Source organism: Hippopotamus amphibius, chromosome 1, assembly GCF_030028045.1.
Source record: "Hippopotamus amphibius kiboko isolate mHipAmp2 chromosome 1, mHipAmp2.hap2, whole genome shotgun sequence".
Classification (NCBI taxonomy): domain Eukaryota; kingdom Metazoa; phylum Chordata; class Mammalia; order Artiodactyla; family Hippopotamidae; genus Hippopotamus; species Hippopotamus amphibius.
Window position 1 is genome coordinate 77,050,039 of NC_080186.1, and position 27,953 is coordinate 77,077,991.

General features: G+C 39.9%; 2 protein-coding genes across 5 annotated transcripts in view; both read left to right on the forward strand.

Annotated features, from left to right (window-relative positions):
- The window catches only part of C1H1orf141 (chromosome 1 C1orf141 homolog), a 205,821-nt gene extending 204,707 nt beyond the window's left edge, over positions 1-1,114 (forward strand). For both annotated transcript variants that reach the window (XM_057716964.1, XM_057716955.1), the window contains one exon: positions 628-1,114. The gene's annotated coding sequence lies outside the window, so the exon portion shown is untranslated. The remainder of the gene's footprint in view (positions 1-627) is intronic.
- A 21,541-nt stretch (positions 1,115-22,655) lies between these two features.
- SLC35D1 (solute carrier family 35 member D1) overlaps positions 22,656-27,953 on the forward strand; it is a 49,231-nt gene continuing 43,933 nt past the window's right edge. For 2 of the 3 annotated variants that reach the window (XM_057717013.1, XM_057717003.1), the window contains exons 1-6: positions 22,656-23,374; positions 24,207-24,240; positions 24,338-24,424; positions 25,105-25,172; positions 26,735-26,806; positions 27,388-27,456. In XM_057717013.1, the coding sequence (XP_057572996.1) occupies positions 23,172-23,374; positions 24,207-24,240; positions 24,338-24,424; positions 25,105-25,172; positions 26,735-26,806; positions 27,388-27,456 (533 nt within the window). In that variant the 5' untranslated portion in view covers positions 22,656-23,171. The remainder of the gene's footprint in view (positions 23,375-24,206; positions 24,241-24,337; positions 24,425-25,104; positions 25,173-26,734; positions 26,807-27,387; positions 27,457-27,953) is intronic. The other variant, XM_057716995.1, reaches the window with a different exon arrangement.

Here is a 27,953-nt window from a genome sequence, read left to right on the forward strand (position 1 = left end):
TATAAGATTATGAATGAGAAACGAAACAACCATAGATACAGGAGTGAGCAAAGGAATCTTAAGAAATATTACATGCAAATTTACGCCAACACATTTGAAAATTAAAAAAAAAAAAATAGGTTGCTTTCCTATCAAGAAAGAAACACTCAGAACTGACCCCTAGGAATGAATACTTTGAATAAACCAACTTCCTAGAAGACAGTGAGATGCATCAGGACTAGATGAGTTCACAAGTAATTTTTCTTACTTGCTTATTGAAGCCAGTGTGGTAAGTAGAATTTTAAAGATGTCTCCCCAAGATTCCCAACCCTTTCTCAAACACTAATCTAGATACAGCTGTGAAAGGACTTTGTAGACGGATTTAAGGTTACTAACCATCTGATCTCAAGTATGGAGATTATTCAGAATTATTAGTGGGCCTAATGTAATCACCTAATCTCTTAGAAGCAGAGGAATGCTGAAGTCAGAGAGATGTGGCAGAAGAGAAGGTAGGAAAGATGGGAGTGAAGTAGAGGTTGGAGACTTTAATTCATAAAGGCAAAAATTTTAAACACTTGTTTACAATATTTCCAGTTTGTTCACAGTTACTTGTTTTCTCCCTACCGTTTCCAACTACCTTTTCCATAGTTGGAGAGTACTTCCCTACTCCATTGATGTGGGCTTGGTCATAGGACTTACTTTAACCAACAGAAGGTAACCAGACGTGACTTACAGGATTCAGCGTTGCTCCCCTTACTCCTGCCCTCCACCATGAGAACAACATGTCTCAAGTAGTGGTCACTCCTTGAACCTGGGTGCCAGTGTGAGAAGACATTTCCGAACCAAGGCGAGCTGAATCCTTCAAAGCCCAGAAGCGCCTCAGCCAACGCATAGCCCTCATGTAACATGACCAAGAAATAATTTTTTTTATATTGTAAGTCACTAATAAAATGTAAAATTGTTTCCACAACAAGGGCAGACTGTTATAATCTCTTTGGGACTTTAATCTTTAAATTTAATTTCTCACAAGAAATTTTATAGTGGGAGGGAATTGTATTCAAAATTGGGCATTTCTGTGTTAGCATTTTATTATTAGAGTGTATTAATCTCACAACGGTACTTCTGACAACTTAAACCTGGCAATGGGCTGGCCATGATTTGAGATAGGAAATAAAATAGGAGATGAAATTTTTAATCTTGACACATCGTGGTCTCCAAGTTAATTTAAGTAATACAATTGTTACTGAGTCCAAGCTTATACTGCTCACTGCATGACAAGTCAATAAATTGAAAGGCAAGGTGTTGTGGTAAGGAATACTGACTTTATTTGGAAAGCCAGTGGACCGAGAAGATGGCTGGCTACTGTCCCAAACTGTCTCTTACCTGAGTTAGAATTCAGGCTTCTTTATACTGAAAGGGGAGTGGGTGTGGCTGGTTATTGCAAACTGAGGGGATGTGATAATCCCTTGTTCTTGCAGCTGTCCAGGCAGGTCTGGTCATGATGTTCCTATACACCTCCAGACAACTGTTATCCTCTGTTTTGCAACTTTATCTCTATATGAATGAAAAGTGTTACACCTTTAAAGGTCAAGGGAGGCAGAGCCTTGAGAATGGACTACCTGTATTTCAGGTTATAGGCAACACTGTTTTACAAAGATGCAGAGCCAGCATGACTAAGCACAGGCGGCAGAACACAAAGGTTAGAGCTAAAGGAATAGATCCAATATAGAATCGGGTTTGTTCTTCTCTGTTACATAATGATTAATGTGTATTTTAGAGCCTTCTGAACACAAAATTAACACTATTAACCAATATTCCTGGGAGAATCCACAAAGGTACACTGCTGGAGCAATCTTATAAAGGTAGGAGCAGGACTTCCCTGATGGCTGCTAAAATCCTCTCCAAAGGGTGCTAGACATACCCCTGATTGAACGGAACTTAATGATAAAGTTCAAAAGGTAAGGCAAAGTTAGGCAAGAGCATTTATTCCCCCAGTCTTCTTGTTTCCCTGTGGAGAGAGGAACTTCTCTATGGTAACACGCATGGTCTCCTGCCCACCCACTGCCCCACTTTTCTCTGCTGAGGAGGAGTGAAAAGCCTCATTAGGGGTGGTAGCAATTAGCCCAAGTTTCTTGACTGCATGGGACTAATCTGTTAAGAGGCTGTAAAGACTAGGGAATTGGTTCTTTTCTTCCCTCTTTGACCCATCTCAGAGGGAGCAGCAATAAATGGGGTAAATGTGTGCAGTCTGCAGACTCAAACATTCCATTGGGTGGGCTATCCCATCCTTGGGGTCAGGGAAGCAGAACACACCCCTAAGCAAGTCCATTTAGCTCTCAAACCTAAGTCACACTCTCCAAACAGCTTGAACTGTGTTATGATTGCCATCAAACTACCTGTCGCATCTATCTCCCAATTACTCCCAAAATTTGGGTGGGGAAAATGGGCCTTATTTCTTTAGCTCCCTCAAATTCCAACATATATTTTCCAATGTATTTTCCCAAAATGCTTCTTGTTATAGATATTGATTCCATCACATAACATTGAGTGTGGATGTGGATGGAGTGGCAGGGAGAGAACCACCAGAGCAATTCAAACTGCAAGTCATCAATCTTCCCTTGTGTCCTGAGCCACTCTCCTGGAACTGCCTAAAACCCTGGGCCAGCCTCAAACATTTCCATGCCTACCTCAGCTCCTTCACACCAGCCTGTTCCAACATGGTGACTAGAAATAACATGGCTTTTCAACTCACAAATAATGCCTTTTGTTCGTTCTTTCTTTTTTTTTTTTTTTTTTGTAATATACATCATTAAATCTGAGATGACATTTCACCATCTTGAACATAGTATAAGCAGCACACTTGGAAACGTCTCTCCTTGTTACAAAGAGTAATAGAGCCTTTGCATACCCAGTTGAAATCTACACCTGAGTACCATAAGATGTGTGTAGTGATACCCAAAACTGGGTTTGCCTGGTGTCCAGCCAAAGGTACAACCAAGCCAAAGATCAGGAGAAGGATTTATTACTTGCCGTATATAAGGAGAATAGGGGGATCTTTCTCAAATTAGTTTCTCCCTGAACAGCAAAACGGGGAAAATTTTAAGCTAAGGGTACATGTATATTTATGAAGGGGCTTGAGTGTTGATTGAAGTCAGGAGGGTCAGAAAAGGTCAACATCATTATCCTTAGGTTCCAGTTGATATGGTAGTTGAGCACCTGAGGGGGTTTAAATTCTACAAAACAGCTCAAGAATGTGCTTCAGGCTAGTCTTTACCATAGAAAACAGAACTGGGAGTCTTTACAACTGATTTGTTATCTTTGCTGTTGTGAATTCTCTTGTTTGATAAGTTTGTTCTTTTATTCCCTTAAGATCATTATTACTGAAACCTGTTCAAAGGCAAGAATTGTGGCCAGGCATAGATTACAAAATGGTTTAGGCCAAAAATGACTTCTCTTAAGTCAAGAAAGCCATACCTGGTTTTCTTTTTCTGGGGACCCCCTACCTCATCTGCTTACAATGGTAATAATAAATACCAGAACCTCATTCTCCTCTTGTGCTCTTGTGACTATAGTGCTATGGGCTAAAATCAAGCTCTGAGACTAGAGTGGGGCTAGAGAAGTGCCTGCAGGGCACCACATTTAATGAGGCACTTTCTGTCAGGGCCTGAGAGTGAGTGCTTTTTTACATGTGGTGCCCTAGGTGTCTCTCTTGCCTCGTTCTAGTCCCAGCCCTGAGTTAGAAGAGCCCATGATGTAATAGAAATCAACCTCCCAGGGCACAGAGCTGGGTGGTGAATAGATTCGAGGATCAATTGGAAGATACTCAGTACACACTGTCAGAAAGTTCTTTACTAATAATAAGTTTAAAATCTAAGGGGCATCCCTGGTGGTCTAGTGGTTAGGACTCGGCACTTTCACCGCTGGGGCCGGAGTTCAATCCCTCATGGAGAAACTAAGATCCCACAAGCCACACAGCATGGCTACAAAAAACAAACAAACAAAAACTATAGCTTCCACTGAACCTGCTTGATTCACTGGACCCACCTGATTCACTGGGCTTGACCCATCAGCATTACTTGACCAAGTTAGATTTCTTCTAAGTATAGCTTTCAAAAACTTTACAAGCATGACTCTCATAGAAATATAAAATGAAGACAGGTCAAAGATTTTATTCAACCCATTAATTAATGAGTAAAGAGTAAGCTGTTAAAACTAATTCAAAAGAAATTATGAAGACATATTTGTAACATTCAAAACAATGTTAAAGTGAATATGCTAGTAATAAATGCAAATCTGATCAACATCCTGGGACTTCCCTGGCAGTCCAGTGGTTAAGACTCCAGGCTTCCAATGCACGGGGACACAGGTTCGATCCCTGGCCTGGGAACTAAGATCCCACAAACTACACGACTCGGCTGAAAGACAACAATCACACTGATTCTTTCTTCCTTTTCTTTCTTTCTTTCTTTCTCTCTCTCTCTCTCTTTCTTTCTTTCTTTCTTTCTTTCTTTCTTTCTTTCTTTCTTTCTTTCTTTCTTTCTCTCTTTCTTCTTTCTTTCTTTCCTTTTAAAAAGCTGATTAACATCCTATAGGGAAATAAATTTCCCTAGAGGGAAATCTATTATATCTCTATAGAAAATTTATTTGCATTGCTGTGAACAAGAGTCATTTGCATTACAGTTGATTTTCTACAAGTTAACCTCTTCTAAGTAGAAAGCCCATCAAAGGTGCACACCTCTATAGAATTAATTAATCCACCAACAATGCCCAGTGTCCACTGAAAGGACGTTCAGTAATCATCTTTTTTATTCCTACACTTTGATAATTTTTTAAAACATTCCTCCTCTGTCTGGAAGCCATTCAAATATTTAAATATATCAGACATCTCATTTTTCTCCCGAAGTCAGGTGCCCAGGATTAGACACAGGTGTGGTATGAGCAAGACGGTGTTTTATTTCAGTTCCCAAAGGGAGAATCAGAACAACTCGTTATTAAAACTGGGGTATATTATTAAATATAAATCCCATTTACCACCTATTTCACTCTAAAGAAAGCCTTCATTATATTCTCTTCCCCAAAAAGAGGTAGGACACTATTTGTAGCTATAGCAGTGGGATGATAACAGGAAAAAAACAAAGAACTGGTCAGACAAGTAGTAACAATGTAGATTCCAAAGTGGCATTTAGTTTGTCAACTTAATTATTTTTAGTCAATAGTTAATTTGATCTGAATACTACACTTCTGTGTGAAACAGAATCAAAATATGACCTCTATGTTTCAGATATGCGCTACCTGTGTTTAGTGGCAATAATTGGTCATTGATGCTGCTGAAGACAATTCTGTTTCATTCTGTTGCCTTATTTTTCTTTCTCTCAGCATCCTTACTATCTTGTTATTTTCTTTCATTGATTCGCTTAGGACCTCAGAGGTTAAAAAAGGATCCTGAAAATCTTTTAGACCAGAGCTGTCCAGTAGAATGTTCTGCAAAGATGGAAAAGTTCTATATTTGTGCCGTTCAATATAGTAACTGCCAGCCACATGTGGCCATTAAACACTTAAAATGTTTCTAGGGCAGGGCTTCTCAGACTCAACACTATTAATATTTTGGGCTGAATATTTCCTTATCATTGCCAACACTGCTGAGAAAATTCATGTACCATGCTGAGTAGGTCCATGTACAGTTATCCTATTTAATTTCAACCTCATTCTCTCAGCTCTCAGCAACCTTCTTATTTAACTCCCGTTGACTTCCCTTTGCATGTTCCATGGTAGTTGTTCCAAAGTCTCCCACTCGGCTCAAACTCATGACTTCACCCTGCCCACCAGTTCCAAGAATAGGAAGAAAGCAAAACCAGTTGCAGCTGTAATATGAGATTACTTCCTCGTTCATTCCTGGAGTTTACTTAAAATTTCCACTTCCTATGTGGATGATAGTTTTGATCATCTCTGAATTTCTCCATGCTATGAGAAATTCATAGTGGGGTTACTTGTACTCTTGGAGCAAAGAAAGGGAGCCTAGTGCAGCGAAAAGAACACTGGATGAAGATATAAGAGGCCAGAGTTTTTCAACAGCTCTATTAATAATTCATATGGTTGATTGGGCAAGATTTTCAACCCGTCCAGCCTCAGTTTTCCCACTTGTATACCAGAGAACACTTCTAATGATTTTACCCGATTTTAGATGAACTTTCCAGGTGTAGACCTTTAAGATTCTATTTTCTTTCTCTACTGTTCAACTTGTAATCAAAAAATGTTGATTGAGTACTTACTATGTGCCGTCACTGTGCTAGCTGCTGAAACTGTAACAATGACTAGGACAAGCTTGGCTTATGCGCTAACATAATTTGATGGGGAAGTGAACTACCTGTTCAGTGCTCTCCCCGAGACAGCTCAGCCTTTGGGGAGAACAATCAATCTAAGCAATAAGGTTGCATGGCTCTGTTCTTAGGCGAATCCACGTGTACCAGAGGGTAAGACTAGGCCTCCTCCCAGTTCATGATTTCTCCCATGCAGCTATGTCAACTGCTTAGTCGAAACTGAGGTTGCATGCAGAAGATTTAATAATAAGCACAGTACAGGCACTGGCCAAACTTACGGCTAAAGCAAGATATTACTCCTAGATTTGGTTGGTGGTTTGTGGGGAGGTCTGAGGGATTTCAGAGGAGGGGCTAAGGTGACCTTGGCAGTAGGTCCAGTCTCAGAGGATCTGAGGAAGTTATTGCTCACCAGCATTTATAGAAATATCCCCGTATTGTAACTGAAGAGTGACCATCCTGGTGTGTTGCTACTGAATATCAACCCGAAGTAGAATTGATGAGGCAGCATGGACACACAGCTCAGTTATTTATCAACAACATAGCCTTTCCAAGGTCATCAGGAGAAGCCTGCAGTACCCCAACATTTCTTAGAGATGCCTGCTTGGGTCTATATATGTATGTAAACCCTCCATCTTAACTTTTGTTTCTTCTTTTGACTCGACTCAAGTTCTCATCCAGGACCTCCTTCTCCTGGGCCATTTCATAGTTCTGCCTACTTCTGAGTCCAAATAGGCCCATCACCTCCTTGTGTTGACATGTCATCTTAATATGTGGAGTGGTTTAAGGATCCTAGACTACCTCATTTGGCCCAATGCATCGTCCTTCCTTGGAAATAACTCTGAAGATAGTTGTTTTTTGCCAAGTGTGGAGAAGCCATATGACGCTTCTGTAATCCAAATTATGGGAAGAACTACTCCACTTCTCTTCTGTCTCTCCTCCTTCCTTTCTCTCTTTAAACATATATGTATCATATGCCTGCTTTATGTAAGACACTCTTCTAGGTAGCAAAAATACAGCTGTGAACAAAGAAAACTTCTCACTGCTATGGGCATGGACCTTGAAGTTGATGAAACAAGCTTCAAGCCCCTTTTTCTAAGGCCCCAAGAGGGACCCTATAAGTATGTTTACCTGAATTATATATTTTATACATTTTATAAAATTTGCAGAAGATGTTCTAGCTGAAATTGGTTAAGAATGCTGTCTCTTTCCACCACCTCCCCCTTTTTTTCACCATCAAACTTCCCTTCAAATCAGTTGACATTGAGTGACAGAAGGCATTTTGGGAATCCTTCTAAGGAGAAACTGAATTAGGACTATATCTGGTCTGGGTTTAGTAGGATGTATGTAGATGATATTTAGCCCCTTCTGTATGAAGTTAAGTTGTTTTAATGAACAACTTATTCTTGGCTTCCAAGAATACTCCTATTGTCTGCTGCATTACTTATGTACCATGTGACACAACGTTACAGGTCCAGAGGACATATCATGAAATAAAATGTGTCCAATAGTGGTCAGTTTCAAAAGTGTGTGGCTACATGGAGAAACAAGATCTGTAACATACAGAATCTGAAGTTATCTATGAAAACTTCTTCCAGTCATCAAACACATGCAATTATTAGCAGAAGATGAGTCTTATCAATACTTAGCCAAAACAGAAATTCTCTCTTGTTGCAAATACTCAGTAATGTAGTGTACACTATTATAGATGCACTTTTTTTCCTGTTTTGATGGGAATCATGCAAAATAGAACTTATCAGAATTTCTGTGTTTGTAGGGCACGTATTTGTAGTAGTACCACAGTGAGTTTGGGTGTCAGGATGCATATTTATAAATCCCATCTACCAATAATGAAAACAAACTGTTCAAACCATGCCAGAAGAAAGACAGAATTATTTTCCTATTATCTCTACTAAAAACATTATAAAATTATTATCACATACAGAAGCAGTCAAATAAAAATGCAGCAAAAATATAGAAAAATTATAGAAATGTGACAGGCAATTAATAAAAATATATTTTCTGTGATTTGTCAGATTTTAAAAATTTGTTAGCTCTCATTTCTTATATTAAGTAGATATCCATTTTTGTACCTTATTTTACATTCCTAACTTTGCATTTTTTTTTCATTAGGAAGGACTCACAAAGCTTCAGGTTTCATAAAACTTGCATCCACCCCTGCTCATGGAGCTAATGTTTTATTGGGAGGAGACAGATAATAAGCTAATATAATATAACCAAGAAGTGGAAAAGCTAGAAGAAAAGATAAGGTAAGATTAGAGAACAGTAAGCCACAGGAAGTATGACATTTTAGGTAGGTTGGTTAAAGAAGACACTTAAAAAAAAAACCCCACTAAACTAAGACTTTATTTGAATTTCACCAGATTTTACACAACGTCCTTCTTCTGTTTCAGGATCCAATTCAGAATACTACATTACATTTCTTCATCTTGTCTTTTAAGTATCCTCTAATCTGTGACAGTTTTCAGTCTTTCCTTGTTTTTTATGATCTTGAGAGTTTTAAAGAATACTGATCAAGTATGTTGTAGAGGTCCCAAACTTAGGTTTGTCTGATGTTTTCTTATGATTAGACTAGAGTTGTGAGTTTTGGGGAAGGAAGTGTCTTGCTAATCACATCATATCAGGGAGTACATGTTAATTACATGACAATAGCATCAAAAGGAATAAAATACTTACTAGTAAACTCAACCAAGAAAGTGAAAGATGTACACTAAAAACTACAAAACATTGCTAAAAGAAATTAAAGAAGACACAAATTAATGGAAAGATATCTGTGTTCATAAATTGGAAGACTTAATATTGTTAAAATGAACATACTACCTAAAGGAGTCTACAGTTCAATGCAATCCCTATCAAAATTCTATGGGATTTTTTGCACAAAGAGAAAAAAAAATCTTAAAATTCATATAGAACCACAAGAGACTCCAAATTACCAAAGTACTCTTGAGAACGAAGAGCAAAACTGGAGGCCTCACACTTCCTGACTTCAAAACATAGTACAAAGCTGCAGTAATCAAAACAGTATGATGCTAGCATAAAGATGGACATATAGACCAATGGAACAAAATAGAGAGTCCTCAAATAAATCCATGTGTGTATGATCAAATGCTCTTCAACAAGGGTGCCAAGACTATACAATGGGGAAAGGATAGTCTTTTCAACAAATGGTGCTGGGAAAACTGGATATTCATATGTGAAAGAGCAAAATTAGACTCCTATATTGCACCATACAGAAAAAAATCAACTCAAAATGGATTAAAGACTTAAGTATAAGTCCAGAAATGATATGATTCTTAGAAGAAAACATAGAAGAAAGGTTTAAAAACATTGGTCTTAACAATGATTTCTTAGTTATGACACTGAAAGAACAGGCAACAAAAACGAAAATACACAAGTGGGACTACATCAAACTAAAAAGCTTCTACACAACAAAGGAAACAATCAGCACAGTGAAAAGGCATCCTATGGAATGGAAGAAAATACTTGCAAAGCATATTATGCGATAAGAGGTTACTATCCAATATATATGAAGAACTCCTACTAATCAATAGCAAAAAACAACCTAATTTCAAAATGGGGAAAGGAATTGAATAGACATTTCTTCAAAGAAGACATGCAAATGGCCAACAGGTATATGAAAAGATGCTCAAAATGAGGAAAATGCAAATCAAAACCACAATAAGATATCGCCTCACACCTGTTAGGATGGTGATTATAAAAAACAAAACAAAAACAGAAAATAAGCATCAGTGAGGATATGGAAAAATTGGAAACCTTGTGGGAATGTATAATGGTGCAGCCACTATGGAAAACAGCATGGAGATCCTTTCAAAAAGTTAAAAATAGAACTACCATATGAACCAGCAATCCACTTCTGGTATTTACCCGCAAAGAATTGGAAACAGGTTTCCGAAGAAATATTTGCACTACCATGTTTACTGCACCATTATTCACAATAGCCAAGACATGCAAACATCCTAAATGTCCTTCAATGGGTGAATGGAAAAGGAAATGGTATATCAATACAATGAAATATCATTCAGCCTTTTAAAAGAAGCAAATCCTGTAATATGCAATAACATGGATGAAGTTTGGACATTATACCAAGTGAGATAAGCCACTCACAGAAGGACAAATAAACTGCATGATTCCACTTATGTGAGGTAGCTAAAGCAGACAAACTCAGAGAAGCAGAAAGTAGAATAGTGGTTTCTGGGGGCTGGGGAGAAGGGACAATGAGGAGTTGCTCTTCAATAGATATAGAGTTTCAGTCACGCAAGATGAAATCAAGTTCTAGAGACCTACTGCACAACAATGTGCATACAGTTAACAATACTATACTGGATACTTAAAAACTTAAGAGAGTAGATTCCATATTATGTGTTTTTTACTACAATTAAAAAAATAAATAAAAAACCTTGCTGCCAAACCCACGATTACAAATTTTCTCCAATATTTTCTTCTAGAAGTGTTATACTTTTAGGTTTTATATTTAGATCAATGATCTATTTTGAGTTAATTTTTGTATAAGGTGTATGGTATGTGTTGAAGTTCATTTTTTGTTTGTTTCTTTTCGTTTGTGGACATCCAATTGTTCCAGCACTGTCAAAAAGACTATTCGTTGTCTGTTGAAATTGTGTATGTTAGGCAAAAATCAGTTGACTATATTTGTGTGTCTATTTTGGGGCTCTATTCTATTCCATGGATCTATATAAATATCCTTATGCTAGTATCACACTGTCTTGATTGCTTTATAGTAAGGCTTAAAAATGGGTAGTGTGAATCTTCGAACTTTTCATAATTGTTTTGCTCATTCTCATTCATTTGCCTTTCCATATACATTTTAGAATTATCATGTCAACATCTATAAAAAACTTGCTGAAATTTTGACAGGAATTGCATTAAATCTACAGATAAGTTTTGAGAGAATTAACACCTTAACAATATTGTATTTTCCAATCTATGAACACAGTATAGTTCTTCATTTTTTAAGTTCTTTCATTTTTTTCTTCAGTGTTGAGAAGACCACTTTGATAAGTTGAAATTTGAATTAAGACCTGAGTTAAGCAACAGAATGAACCTTGGGGATATCTGGAGGACCTGTATTCTAGGCAAAGTACAATAAGTTCAGAGGTCCTAAGGTGTAGTGTAATTCAAGGGTTCTAAGAACAGCAAGGAAACCATTGTTGCTGAATTGAGGGAGGTGGAGTGGAAGGGGTAGAGGATGAAATCACAAAGGTAGCAAAAGGCCAGATCATGTAGGGCCTTGTGAACCATTACAATGTTTTGAATTTTATTCAGAGTAAGATGGCAAGTGATTGAACAACTTTGAGCAGAGGCATGATATTTGACTAATACTTTAGGTCACTTTGGGTGCTTTGAGGAGAAAGGATTAATGAGGAATGGTGAGTACACGATGGAAACAGGGAAACCATTGAAGAGACAATTACAATATTTTAGCAAGAACAGATGGTGACTTGGACTAGGGGGTCAGTAGAAGTAATAAATGTTGCAATATGGATGGACAGTCACCCCTCCATACCTGTGGCTTCCACATCTGTGGATTCAACCAACTGTGGATAGAAAATATGAAAAAAGAAAAATAGTTCCAGAAATTTCCAAAAAGCAGAACCTGAATTTGCCCACTTTGGCAACTATTTACATAGCATTTACCTTGTATTCGGTATTATAAGTAACCTAGAGATGATTTAAAGTGTGTGGGAGGATGTACATAGCTTATAAGTGAATACTGTGCCATTTTCCATACGAGATTTGAGCATCCTTGGATTTTGGTTTCCATGGGGGTCCTAGGACCAATCCTTCTCCGGTACCAAGGGACGACTGAACTTTAAAGATAGAGTTGATGGGATTCGCTGAAAGTTAAACATGGGCTGTGAGAGAAAAAGAAAAAGAGGAGTCAAAGATGATTCCAAAGTTTTGGGCCTAAGCGACTAGAAGAATAGTTTCCAACAACTCATGAGAGAAGGAACCATGAGAGAAGTTTTGGAAGGTATTTATCTGGTTTGGAAGGAGTATGCAGAAAAAAGATTCTTTCTAAAATCTTTTGGCACTTTTGGATCTTAAGCACAGAATCTAAGAATTTGCAGCCTATGATCCGAGTATGTTGTAATGACAACCATCTGTGATAATCAGCCGCCTGAGCACTGTGGTCTGAACATGAGTGACAGGGGGAAAGAAATAGGCAGAGAGTAGGAAAAGACTATTTCAAGGAGTAGCTCAAGTTATTATGTCTCTTAAAGAACATGTAGGAATGAGTATTAACTGAGTCTGTGGGTAGGGAAGAGCTCACTGAAGATTCTCTCTTTTATTTGAGACTTGAAGCAGTTAGCCAGAGGAGGGAGGTGGGGTTTGTGGGAAATAGGGGTTTAATCTATTAAGTCAAGTGATGAACAGGGTCAAAGATCCAGAAATGAGAGGGTGTGTTTGAAGAATTAAAGAAAGTCAACTATGAGTGTAGAGCAAGGAGAGCTAAAAGGAAAAAGCTGTGATGTAAGGCAGGAGATAGATTTTATCCTGATACTTAGGTCTGCATTTTACAGAATCGCTGTGGCTGCTGTGTAGCTGCTGTGTAGAGAATGAATTGGAGACGCAGTCATCTGGCCTGAAGACTAGTTACATTGCTGTTGCAGTAGTCTTGGTGAGGGTGAAGATGATGGCAGTGGCTTCAGACCTGAGAGATATTTAGGGGATTATACACGGCAGATGAGAAGATACTTGCCCTGAGAATAACTACTAGGTTTCTAAGGTGAGCAACTTGGTTGTTCCTTTTACTAAAATGCAACTTGATGGTTCCTTTTACTGAAATGGGAGTGCCAGTTATTAATTTATCGTCTCTCAGCTCCAAATAGGTTTGGACCACCCTTCTCTGCTCTAATTTGTGAAGCTAGTGCTTGTATTTTGCAAACCACGTTCCTGCTTTGCCAGCTGGCTCTGTGTTAGGCTCTGCCATCGGTGGTGCTAGGGAGATTGCAAAGCTGGAGGCAGAAGGAAAAATGCCCTTTTCAGTTATCTTCCTGTTAGCATCACTCCAGCAATGATTCTTCATCCCATCAGCAGGAAGTCATTTTCATAGCAGTAGCTGAATATCATTTGCAGTTTTCCCTGCATTTGCAGAGCCAATCTATTAATACCTTCCAGAGCCCCCATTACCTGCCAGATGGTGCTTCCTCCTCAAAGGTCTGGGTCCCAGGCTCACAGGGAGCCTTCTCTAAACTCAAAGATTCTAGTATCAGTTGGGCAGCATCTCTTCCTCAGAGTTCTGTGTTTTAGCTACTGGGGTTCCTTCTACAGGTGTTTTGTTTTTTATAAACTTATTTAGTTATTTATTGGCTGTGTTGGTTCTTCGTTGCTGCACACAGGCTTTCTCTAGTTGCAGCAAGCAGGGGCTACTCTTCATTGTGGTGCGCAGGCTCCTCATTGTGGTGGCTTCTCCTGTTGCAGAGCATGGGCTCCAGGCATGTGGGCTTCAGTAGTTGCGGCACATGGGCTCAATAGTTGTGGTGCATGGGCTTAGTTGATCCATGGCATGTGGCATCTTCCTGGGGCAGGGATTGAACCCATGTCCCCTGCATTGGCAAGCAGATTCTTAACCACTGTGCCATCCAGGAAGTCCCCTCCTATAGGTTTTAATAATTTCAGTCTCTTCCTGTTATCCCCCCTTCCCTTCCTGCAGTTGCTACCTCCATAATATCTTAGAGGGTTTTTTTTTAACCTTTCATTTACCTAGTTAATATTTCTTTATATTGATTCTCTCTAATCAAAGAACTAGTGTGATTTCTGTCTCCTAACTGGACTCTAATTGATACAGAAATTGTTACTAGGAGTGATTCCAGGAAACAGACCCTAAAACATGGGGTTTGGGGATTGGTTTTGTTTTGTTCTTGGGTTTGAATGTAGTGCTGAGCTCCTTGCTAATGGGAAATGAATGCCAGCAACTCATGCTATGCAGAAGTAGCATGATTGATTAAGTAATCACCTGTAGGAGAGATCCTGCATAGCTGACACAGGCCTCCCCGTCTCCTCCTTGTGCCCACGCCACTCATCCCTTGGGTACTCCTGGACCTGCTGGAGCTGGACTTCAGCAGGTGGTGCCCGAACAGGGACCCAAAGGATGAGGAACTGAGGCTGAGCGAGTCTGGGGAACTTCCCTGAAGTCAAACACTCTGGAGCCCTCTGCCTGAGGCTAAGAGGCCTCAGGATGTTGTGACTTCTCTTTTCTGAACATCAATAAAATTCAATTTAGAAGTTTCTATCTTCAACCCTGTCTTAAGGGACCAATGAAAAATAATGACACTGTGGCAGCTGTCCTCACTCCACACTTGCTGGGTTGTCCTGGACCCTGCACTGTTCTAGGGAAAGCCCAGCGAAGAGGATGGGATTCAGATCTAAGCATTCCTGGCTCCAAAGCTCACTTGCTCTGCCACTGAACTACGCTTCCTCTCCAACTGGAATGAGAAAGAGCTGGCTGTTAGGGAACCCACTGACCGAAACTGCCCACCGTGGCCAGGCCTGATAGTAACCACGTGCATGAGTTCTCTTAGGACAGGAGGTGCTGGTAAGGAACATGGAACTAACAAGCTACCACCACTGGGAAGAATTCGGGAAAGGTCAAAAGGAGAGAGGAGTCTCCGGTCCATGTGTCCTACCAACCTCCCAGAATCCTTCTCGCTGGAATCCACCTTGGCTGAGCGATGCGTGCGCCACCAGGAAGTACCCTGAGTCAGAATGATTGGCCAGGGACAACCTGGAAACCAATCCCATTATCATAAAACCCAAGACTGCGAGCCATGTGGCAGCGCAGTCCTCCTGGGTTCCCTTCCCCTGCTGCTCTCTGCCCGGGCGCCCCTTCCCAGTAAAGTCTCTTGCTTTGTCAGCAAAAAAAAAAAAAAAAAAAAAAAAAAAAAAAAAAGTAGTCACCTGTAGCTGACTGTGAGGAAATGCCTGCTGACACAAGTGCCCCCGGAGCATGTGCCTGCTGCACTTGACTGTTACAGCAGTAATTATGACCATGAAGACTGTGGTGTGGGATAGATTCTTCTGAGTGCACTAAAACACTTACAGAAAGAAAGTATCAAACTCGGGTCCTTACACTCTCTGCTTAAGTCTCATCGGAGAGCTAGAGATATTCTTTGGCAGCCCTACAAGAATCTCTCATTTCTTGTAGCCACAGGGCTGGTCTTGCTAAAAGTGAATAAATATTTAATTGTCCAGTTTACAGAATTTATATCAGTTGAATTTACAGCTTTGCCAGTTCTCTCATGAAGAAGTTAGGAAAATGATAGGGTAGCAGAGGGACCCTAAGTCTTGAAGTGGGAATACATCTGGCTGGATTTAGATCAAGTTGAGAATTTTGAATTCTCAGTTCACTCTGAAACTCTTCTAACAGTAGAAAGAGCTTGTCCTCCTGTGCCTGAGCATATTAGCCTTTCCTTGCTTGAAATCTGCTATCCCCATTAGTAGGGTCAGATATCAGTATGCTCCAGGGGAACAAGTACAAGGTCTGACCCAGGAGGAAGTGGTTTACATACCAAAAAATTTGCAAGATTTTCCTAATTTATATCAATATAAACCTGGAGAATATGTACAGGAATGAGTTTTAAGGAAGATGGATCATAACACTGGATTGGGCCAAATGTATTGACATGAGTGCTCTTATCAGAGGTTCTGGATTTAATGTTTTAGCTCGTGCAGGTGGAAGTATTCTGACAATTTAATTTGTTAGTCGACTGAGATCTGGGCTCAAAAGTGGCCTCTGTTTAATGAGATTGAGAGACCAAAACTTCCTCCATTATAATGTAAATGAAGGAATTCCAAGGTTTAGGGAGATAGGAATATTGGAGTGCTTTTATCATGAATAATTTACATACCCATCTCTCAACTACATCCCAAGAGGATCGGAGGACATACCCATCATCAACATGTTGAGAAACACATTTGTGTGTAGAGCGTGTATGTCCTTGAGAAGTTCCGTCATGGCAGAATGGTGGGAAATTTCACTATTGAGGTGGGCTCATTGTTTATAATAGAGATAATAGAAGTCCTGGAGTATCAGAGGCAATTAGCAGTTCTAAACCACCAAAGGCGAGATGAGCACATTTACCACAATAGGAAAGCAGTGACATAGTGGTAACCAGAATGCTTTAATCCCTAGGAATCTCTGGCAGTGGCTAATTGATTACAACATCCCTAAGAATGTAATAGTGAGGCAATCTACTAAAATGGTGTTTAATCTGTATAACAGGAAAAACCACACTGACAACAAAAAAATCTAACTTGAGTTTCTGAAATGGAGACTGTCTGTCACTCAGTTTCCAGACATAAGCCAATTCATAGAACCAGAACCCTTTGCATTGAAGGTGGTGTCAAGTCTCCTTGAGGAAGGCTCCTGTATCATGGTACAAGTATACACTGTGTATCTTCCTCCGAGTCTTCCTCAAAGGGACCTGCAGTGATTTACTAGGGTGACTGTGTACTGCGGGAAAGACCTTTTAGGGATTATAGAACACTGATTAGTATCAAGTATCAAGTATTAGTATCAAGTAATACTAATACTAATTCCTGAGCACCCATATCACTATAGACTACCAGTGAAACTGGGGGCTGTCAGGTGACAATTGGAGTCTTAGCCCAAATCTGAAACACAGTGGGCCCCCTGGGTCTGTAGACCCGCTATGTGGTTATTTATCCAATTCTTCAATGTATAATTAGAAGAGATATATGTTTAGACATAACAGATGTACTTGGCAACTAGCAAAATCCTCTCATTGTTTCTTTGACCCATGGAATAAAGACCATAATGGTAGAAAGAGAAAGCCTCTAGAACTTTCCTATCTTACCAGGACAGTAACAGAGGGAATAGCATATCTTCAGGGAAATTGCAGAAATTAGTGCCGTCATCAAAGACTTGGAAAGATGCATGAGTGGTGATACCTAATGCAGTTCCATTTAAGTCACCTGTTTGTTCAATACAGAAGGCAGATCTTGACAAATACCTGAGAATGATTATAAACTTAATCAGGAGGTGACTCCAATTTTAGTTAATGTTTCACATCTAGCATTTTTACTGAGGCAGATCAACACTACAGCTTCTGACAACTAGTACACAGCTATTGATATGGCAAATGCTTTTTTGTCTTCATCAGTTTATAAGGACCAGTTAGAAGCAGTTTACTTCTTAAATGGCAGTCAGGAGTACTTCATCACAGTCTTGCCTCAGGGTTACATCAAATCTCCTACTCTCTGCCATAACATAGTCCACAGAGATCCTAATCCTCTTAACATTCTCATACAAAATCAACCGGTTCAACATAGAGATTGAATTATGCCAATTGGATCTGATAAACAAGAAGTAGTAAATTAAAAAAAATTTTTTTGGCCAAGCCAAAAAACTCATAGCATGTGGGATATGAGTTCCCGAACCAGGGATTGAACCCACGCCCCCTGCATTGGAAGCTCAGAGTCTTAACCACTGGACCACCAGGGAAGTCCCAAGGAAGTAAATATTTTGGATAAGACAGCCAGGATCTCAGCTGGTCAGAATTCATTACTTGATACCATAGGGAACAATTGAGGGGAAGCAGTTTGCTGGGGTGCAGGGGATAAGGATGAATTTCATTTTAGACATGTTGAAGAGCCTCAGAGAGGGTCATCCAAGTGAAGATGTTCATATGTTCAGGACACAGTTGGATATATAGATCTGCAGTTCAAGAGCACACACATGAGTAGATTTAGGAAGCATTGTCAGAATGTTAAATCATAATTGAAGCCATGGAATGGGATGAGATTATTTAGTGAGAATATATAGAATCAAATGAGAAGACCCAAGACTGAGCCTCAAGGGATATGAAACTTTATTTTAAAGATGTGGTAGAAGAGGAGGAACCAGCAAAGAGGAATGAGAAAGGGGCATCCAGAGAACTCGGAGGAGCTGCAGTGAGTGCGGTGTCCCGGGGTCAAGGGAAGGGAGCGTAGCTAAAGGAAGGGAGAGCGCCAGCAGTGCAAATGCCGTGAAGTGGTCAAGCATGAGAAGGACTGAGAGTCGGCTGGGTTTACTTCCATGGAGGTCATTGGTGACTTAGGGGTGATCAGCTTCAGTGTAGTGGAGGGGATAAAACTAGTTTGGTGTGAGCTGAAGAGTGATTGGAGTTGGCTATAGATTGGGCAGAGCCATGGTGAATAGGTGGATAGTGAGGCCAGTTCACAGAGATAGAAGATTCAAAGCAGCTGACTTTGGATAGATTTGTAAGAAGGTTCAGTTGTAAATTAATTGAGTTTGAAATGTCTCTGTGTTTTCAATGCCTAAATTGATGTCTGGTATGGTATTGCTGTGAATAGGTCACGAGTGACAATGGGTTTAATAGATTGGTGTTCCTATATCCTGGTTATTCTTCTTCATAGCATTGCTAAACACTAAACTTGGTAATTGAAGGAAGTAATGGCATCGTGAGAACTTCAAAAGTGAATATATCCACCTACCCAAAATAAAGCAGGGGTGACTAGTGGAGAAGCACACACTAAATGCTGAACAGACTGGGGCCAAATCTGTACAGTCACTTAGAGCTGTGAGACTTGGGGCGTGCCTAATACTTCCACTAGGTCTTTGCTTTCCGTTTATAAGTTGTTTCACCATACCCATTTCCTAGAGTGGTAAGGATGAAATGAGATAATGAATTTCAATTGCAACACATTGCCAGGCTCACCATCAGTGGTCAAGAAGTGGTCATTCCTTCTAGCCCATCACAGAGCAGTATGAGGCTCTACAGAGAAGCTGCACTCTCCTTCCATGCACTTTGGTTCTCAGAATTTTATAAGCATTGTTCAAATAGGAAACACCTATGACTTTTGCTCCCTGGGTATAGCGTAATCAGTGGTGTAACACAGTAGGTTATTGGGTGTGATCTAGGCTGGCAGTGAAACAAGAAATTGGTGAACAAAGGTGAGCACCAAAAGAGGCCAAATAAATTCCAGTATGAGAAGAGCAAGTGAGCCAGGGGAAAGTGAGAAGTGTAGGGAAAAGAAATAATGTGAGTCGTATTAACAAATAGTGTACAGATCAATTTCCTTCATGGAGAAACAAGGTGGCTAAAGCAAAAGACATGATTTAAATACAAAGAAGATTTTTCTGCTGGTAATTACATGTAGCAAGATATAAAATATATCAATCTACAATGCTGACATTTCCAACTAGAGTAGGCTTGTATATCAGTGAGAACATTTAAGTCCAGTCTTTCTAGTCTTTATACAGCTTTTTTAGATGTTTCAAACTTTATTAAATTTTATCAGATAATGTATAAATTTCCCGTATATAATTCTGTGATTAATATTACTAAGGTTAGGAAACAGGTTTGAGTACCTAAAATACCTAAGAGTCTAAATACCTGTAATAAAAACCCTACTAGAGCATTGGTACCTATCTTATCTTCATGGACACCTGATGAGAATGTGTGACTTCATTAGACTTAATAGCATTTTACCAAGGCTCCACAAATCATTACTGGAGTTGAGAAAATCCAGCACAGTTCTTGGCCTGTCTATGGTAGGTCTTAATAAATATTTGTTAATAAATTATGTAATCATGCTGAGAAAAACAACAGTAGTTGTTTGGATCAGTACTTTTTAGGAGATTTATTTTCATTTCATTTTGTGTAATTGCAATCGATTTGTTGCAGAAATTTGTACCTGCATTTCATATTCCACAGAATAGCACTTGAACTATTATCTGGCCTCTTTCAGTGGTTTCCATTATCGTGGTTTCCATTATCAACATCTGACTTTATAGAAGAAGATTTCCTTTTCATACAGTGTTAGTGGTAATATAAAATTGGTACAACCTCTTTGGAGATCAATTTGTTCATTCTATTAATTTTTTTAAAAAGTAGTCTTTAATTAAGCAATTCCTCTTCTAGAAACTGATACGTGTAGAAAGTTGAATGGACAAGGATAATCAAAGCTGCTTTGTTTATAAATTGAAAAAACGGCCACAACTTAAATGTCTGTAGCATGGACCACATCAATTATGATGCATCTAGTTGATAGAATTCTCTGCAGCTGTTAACAAAGAATGAGGCAGTTTCTTTACTGCCACAGAAAGGCCTTCAAGGAATATGAAATGAAAAGAGAAAGGTTGCATTATCATAATGATAATAATAGTAATTATTATTATTAGGAACACTTGTAAGGTGTGTATTATATTCTAAGCATTTAACTTTATTAATTCACTTAATTCTCATCACCACCCTATGAGGTGGGTGCTATTGTTATCCCCATTTTACAGATGAGGGAACCAAACCACCATAACGTCAAGCAACTTGCCTGAGATCACAAAACAAGTGTCAGAGGCAGTATTTGGCTTAAGCATCAGTGTTTTTACCTGCTTCTCTCCATTTATGTTTAAAAATGTAGAACAATACATGTATGTAAATATATGTGTGTATATGTATATGCATATGTATGTGTGTATGTATGTATTTGTATAGGCACAGAAAGTGGCTCTAAGCAGAGTCTTGAAATGGTTAGCAGCTGCTTTCTCTGAAAAATGGGTTGGGGTGAGAGAGGAAGAGAGCAAGACGGTTATATGATACAAATCTCTTTTGCTTGTTTGCTTTTGTTATGAGGGACATTATTATTTTCATAATAATTTTTTTTCACAAGGGATGTTTCTCAAAATATTACTTTCTTGTTATATTTCTTCTGCTGCCAGCAGTTAAGGAAGCAATTTGACCATTTTTTTCATTGTTGGAAAGTTATATCATTCATTGATTCATTTAGCAAAAACATCTAAACTGTGCCAGGTGTCCCTGCCTCACCCAGCCCTCAAGGAGCTCACTGTCAAGTGGAATAGACTGACATGTAAACATGTAATTCCAGAGCCTCTATAAAGAGGATGCACAAAGATGCCATGGGAGAAGCACAAAGGAGAGATGTCATTTCTGTGCAGGGCAAGGAGAGGCAGTGTGAAGGAAGGTGCCCAGAGAGGAGATAATATTTTGCCCAAATACTGAAGGAAAAGTAAAGTTCTTCAGGAGGAAAGGGAGGGGAGGGAGAGCAAAAGCATCCCAGATGGAGGGAATATGGGAGTTAAGACATAGAAGTAAGGACACAGGAACCCATATTATTCTTCAGGGAACTGGGTGTAGTTTGATTTAGCTGAAGCCTAGGGAGGAAAAGGTAAGGAGGGCAGGAGCTATGTCACCTAAGGCCTTGTGGACTGTGTTAAGAATTTCATCGTGTGTGCCAGTTTTTCTAAGGAACAGTCAAAGAACACAGGTGTTCCCAGAATAACTTAATATATATAGATCAAAAGATACACATACAATGGAATATTATCTAACCTTGAAAAGGAAGGAAATTCTGACACATGCTACACGTGGATGAACCTTGAAAATATGCTAAATGAAATAAGGCAGACACAAAGGCACAAATACTGTATGATTCCACTTATATGAGGTACCTAGAACAGCCAAATTTATAGAGACAGAAAGTAGAATAGCGGTTACTAGAGGATGGAGGGAAGGAGGAATGGGGAGTTACTGTTTACTGGTTTCATAATATGTTTGAGATGTGAAGGTTCTAGAGAAGAGTAGTGGTAAGAGTTGCACAACAATATGAATGTACTTAATGCCACTGAATTGTACACTCAAAAAGTGTTAAAATAATAAATTTTATGTTATGCATATTTCACCATAATAAAAACCAGTAAAAATGGTAAATTTTGTTATGTATATTTTACCATAATTTTAAAATATGGAAAAATGTTTTAAAGATATAGACAAAATATTTAGGTAAATGATTCAAAGTTATTTTTCTTTCTTGACATTAAAATTAGATATGTCATTTCTTTGCTTAAGCTGGTAATAATGATTTGTTTCTCTTACATAACAATGTCTACCATTTACTGAAAACCAGCTTTACTTCCAGAGACGAGGAGTTGCAGGCTCAGAGAGGTCAATTAACTGGCCCAAGTGGACACAGCTAGTGAAGGAGCATTTCTAGGAAACCGAGAATTGGAGCTCAGCTCCTAGCACCTTGCTGTTTCACCAATCCCCAAGTCACTCAATCAGCTTGCTACTTTTTGGATATGGCCATACTTTAAATAATCTCCCTTGATCTGCAAAGACAGTATTGTATGGTGTTTCCTGGGTTCAGAAATCATAAGAAATCTGAGGCAATGCAGAATGAAATATTTGTTGAATGTTTACTCTTGATGCACTTCTGACAGTTTTTAAGGGCTTGGACCCTCCGCAAGAGAGACCAAATGAGTCTGGACGCATGCACCTTAACTACTCAGCCAGGCATCTGTTACCGATTGGAGGAGGGTCTGTATTTTTTGCTGCGGCAGTTATCTGGAAAATACGGCTCTCGGTCCCCGAGCCGCCAGCCTCCCAAGCCCGGGTACGCGACCGCGGAGAGACTCCGCGCACTCGCGCGCAGGCGCTCCTCTTCCGCTTCGTTCCGCGACTGTGCTGAGCTGCCAGGCTCCCTGGTGTCCCCGAGTGGTTCCCCCAAGCGTCTTCTCCCTGTCTGTCCGGGACTCAGGGTCGCCACTGCCCCTTCTCCGGGCCCTCCCCAGCCCCTGCCCAGGCCGAGCCAGGCGCGGCCCCTACCCTCTGACCCCGCGTTGCACAATGCCCGACCAAAGTCCCAGGGCGTGTGAAGCCCAGCGTCCCTGCCCCTGGGCGGGGACGGGCGGCGGCCGCACGGGGAGCCGAGGCGGAGAGGCGGCCGGCTCAGTGCGTCGGCCGCAGCCTGGCGAGTGCCCCGCGAGCTGCCGCCGCAGACCCCCCGCGCCGCTCGGCCCCGCCGCTCCCCTCGCAGGCCGCCGCCGCCGCCGCCGCAGCCATGGCGGAAGTTCACAGACGTCAGCAGGCCCGGGTTAAAGGAAAAGCCCCCGCGAAATCCTCCACACACAGACATGAGGAGGAGCTGGGGATGGCGTCGGCCGAAACGCTGACCGTGTTCCTGAAGCTGCTGGCCGCGGGCTTTTACGGCGTGAGCTCCTTCCTGATCGTGGTGGTCAACAAGAGCGTGCTCACCAACTACAGGTAGGGCCGACGCGGCGGCGGCCCAGGCCGCGGAGAGGGGCGGGCGGCGGCGCTGGGCGCCGGCTCCCTGGACTTTGGCTGCGAAGTTGGAGCTGAACAAAGTTGGGCGGGAGCCGGGGAGGGCGGCTGACCCGCGGCGGGGGCGGCGGAGCCGGCTTACGCCCGGCAGGGAAAGGGGGTCCGTCTCCCGGCGCGGAGCTCGGGACGGCCGGGCGCGCGTTCGGGGCCGCGTTCGGAGAGCGCCTGTCCTGCCTGCCCGCGGGGCAGCGCCCTGCAAACCCTGCCCCTCGGAGCGACGGAGCGAAGTTGCTTCGTGACTTTTTGACTCCTGTGCATGCCAGGCAGGGCTCCAGGAGACGGATGCCCGCCTTTCCCCGCAGCCTGGGCCGGGGTTCGGGGCTTCAGGGTTCCGTGACTTCGCTGACAGACAGCCTATGTCACGGACCTGCGCATCCTCAAGCCCATTTAAGATGATTGTGATGTTGCCACTGGGACCCGGAGGCAGAGGCTTCTTTTTTTCTTTTTTTTTCATAAAGGTGTGAAACCGTGTAAGAGATGTATGTCTTCACTTCCAAGAAAAATCCGTTGCAGGCAGCCGACTGAAATTGTAGCATCGGACAAGATAAGACTAGTGGCAGCCCGAGGCTACAAAATCAGCGGTGTTGCCTGACAACCAGCAGGGATTTTTCTCACGGAGTGTCATTTGGATGAGGGGTAGACGCTGGTGTGTTTTGTATCAAAGTGCCTCGTAAGGTTGCTGATGTGCAGATTAAATTTACAGAGCTCGGGTTTTTCTGACGCTGTTTGTTTTTTTCCTCTACCGTTTTCGTAGATTTCCCTCCTCACTGTGTGTTGGACTTGGCCAGGTTAGTTGGAATCTTCAGCATTACGTGGTATGTGTCCTTAGAACTTCTGAGTGTGTCTTTATATGTAGAATAGTGAATCTGTGTTCTCTGTTTACAGATGGTGGCCACAGTGGCAGTCCTCTGGGTGGGAAAGGCACTCAGAGTGGTCAAATTCCCTGACTTTGACAGAAATGTACCTCGAAAGGTAAAAGAAAAAAAAAGTAATACTTTATTTTCTGAAAAGACGTCACTGTACGTATTTTTCATCAGTGCTGTACCTATTCAGAAATTGTGGCCTTGAAATCACCCAATCCAGAGTGGGTATAATGAAGGTAAAGAACAAATGTACTCATATGTGTCTTTGAAAAGTCTTACAGTCTCTTTACAGTTAAGAAAAAAAGCTCCTAGATCTTGTGTTCTTTTGTTTAATGAACACTTGTTGGGATTACAGCCATTTTGCATTTTCTACATCCATCTGATGTAGCCAGTGCATTCTGTATTCATTACTCTTTGAGTTTATTTTCTTATTTTTCGGTCTGCCTCTGCTTGACTCCACGTGAAGATGAAATGCCTTTCCTCTTTATGCTGACATTAGAGCCATGGGCTATACATTGTATTGTGAAGCAAAGATGTTGTCACATATGGTTTGATCATATTCACATTTTTTTTCCCCTCCATTTTCCCCTCTCTCTCTGCATAGAGCTACTTATCCAGGAGTAATGTTGTTTGGGTGCTTCATGGGGGCCAAAATTGTGTGTGAGAACTAATCTTATGTTTTAAGTAGAAGGAATTTGATCATGTAAACAAAACTGTTTCTGTTTGAAAAGAACCTTGCTTTAGCTGTCTTTATTATTGAGTTTTGTTATCCCTTTTTAAATTTTCTAGACGTTTCCACTACCTCTACTATATTTTGGGAACCAAATCACGGGACTGTTCAGCACAAAGAAACTGAAGTATGGATAACTTTATTTTACTAGTGAGGTTAATATAATGTATGTTTAAAATTGTACTTGAATGTCAAATGTTTAACACATTGTTACTGATTCTGGAAGAATGAGAAGACCAGAAAGCTTCTGTTCCTAAATGAAGATTACACCAAAGGTTTGAGTTTAATCTCTTTAGGTTTGAAGAGAAAGAGGTGTTTTTTTGTTTGTTTTGGTTTTTTTTCCCTTCACTTTGGTGATAGAAGTCTTAAAATGTTAAAAACTACTGTGATAGGAGATTTTTATTATTTTCCAGACCTATAATAGTGAAGAATATATGTTAGGCTTCTGAAATTTCAATTCTGTAGTACAATGCATAAATATTGTATTTTAGGCAAATTCCACAAATAAAATTAGATGGTGGATATGAGAACTTTTGTAGTTTTTCTTTTAACATAAGGTAGTTAAAATAACATCAGATGAAACCCTGATATAAATATGATTAAAATTTTACCCGTGGCCATATGGTCACAGAGGCAGCATTTTCACTTTTAGGAAGGAGCAATAGCGCTCTGCTCCACGACAGCACTGTCTTACTATCCTCTAACTTCCCGACTCTTGGCTTTTCTACTCAAAGAGTGTATGTATCGGGTATATGTGATGTTAAAAGTATACACACAGGGAAGCCATTTAACAGAAACCCATAGCTTTACCACTGCCACGTGAGCTGAACCTGTGGCATAATGGGTCATTGTAAAACAGAACGGAGAGATCTCTGAGGGTCAGAGACCAAACTTTTTTCATTTCCTCAGACCCAGGAAACTTCACAGAATGACCACGGTGATATCTCTGGGGAAGGTCCCATAGAAGTCAGATTTATCATGGATGGAGCATCCTTTTATATCTCATTATCCACTTGGAAAGAAGTGCAGACCTGCTGCAAAGTGCTGTTTGTATATAGAGTTTGTTCTGTTTCATCCGTTGTCATCCTTCTGTTCACACCCTATCTTTGATTGCCAGCTAAGTATAAGGCACTTTGGAGTGAGATGAGATAGATTCAGAAATAATTATATTGCAAGAGGCAATATGTTTGATTAGTGCAAATCAAATATATGTTTGATCAGTGCAAGCAAAATGCTCTGGGAATTTAAAGAAAGACAGAATTACTTCCACAAAAGGACAATCAAGGAATGTTTTATGGGGTGAGATTATCACTGATATTTGAAGGTTAGGGGTAGGAAGGGAGGTCAGTCTAGAAAAGAAAGGTCTTTTAAAGACTAACATGATTCCTGTTCAGGATGTTTAACATAATAAGCAGAGTAAAGTTAGAAAGTGGCTGTTATTGGTCTTTGATAATAGTTGTATGTTTTCTACTATTTTACAATTTGGTGTTTTTCACTTCTAGTAGTTTTATAAAAGCAGCCCTTTCAGGCTTTCAGATGCTTTCTAGAGAGAAATAAGGACTTAATTTAGTCACAGGTTAATCAGCATGGAATTTCTGTAATGGAAGGAAGCGATTAGCATTATTTTAAAATACTAATTTTGGAGAATCAAATTTTATTTTACCTGAATTTTTTTTTTTTTTTTTGCAGCTTGCCAATGTTTACAGTTCTGAGAAGGTTCTCTATCCTGTTTACAATGTTTGCTGAAGGAGTTTTACTCAAGTGAGCTAAATTTCTAATTTATCTAGTGTTTGACAAACTTTAATCACCCTGAAAAGGTGCCCATAATATGTAAGATATTACCATTATTTGTGTTGTTTCTACTTTATCTTTTGAGAAGTTTAAGCAACTTTCTCCCTTTGGTGTAGGAGTTGATAGTTTATGACTTCCTTATGGAAATCTATCTGAACATGAGATACACTTTCAAGAATTCCTATATCAGCTGATGCCACTGGGTGAAGCTGGGTCAGAAGATCAGTATAGGTTTTAAATAGTGTTCATGTCTTGGCTACTCTTACTGCAAATGGGTGTGACCGTTTTCTACTTAAAGAAATCTGATTTGCAAAAATTCAAACTCAATAATAATAACAAATGATAAAAATAAGAAAAAATAAGTATACTTATCTATATAAGAATATCCGTTTTTGCTTCATCAGAGGGGTTCTTTTAAATATCCAGTTCCTTGGAATCATTTGTTTATAGCTTTTTTTTAAAGAAAACATATCTTTTTGCCTATGTTGTAAAATGAGTCTGTAAATAACTAAAGCCACATGTATATATTTTTTAATTATTTTATTTTGTAGGAAGACTTTTTCTTGGGGTATTAAGATGACTGTATTTGCAATGATTATTGGAGCCTTTGTAGCTGCCAGGTAAGATGTTGGCCTATATAAAACCTATGAGAGTACATTAGAATTTATCAATAATTATTGATAATAGGTGATCAGTTACCAGTAAAGATAATTTTTTTATAGGCTAAATAAGAATCATGTCTTTGAAAAGTATTCAAAAAACTTCAAAAAGTTAAGTCTTTTTGGCTGTATGAAGATGAAGGCTAGCAAAATCAGATTCTTGGGATTCTTAAAAGTTAAATTCATTCTAAAATTTCATTCATTCATTTTAAAAGTTAATTTAGAGTTTATTATGCTATCTTCTATTTATTGAGCATATACCATGTGCCATACAATATATTTGGTATTTTACACATATTATTATTTTTGTCAACCACTCTGAGAGGTACAGGTATAATTTTCCTATTTATGTTGAGGAAACTAAAATCAGAGTTCAACAACTTGGTCAAGGTCACACAGCTAGTAAATGGCAGAGCTGGAATTTGAATCTGTGCCTGACTCCAGAGCCTGTGTGCTTT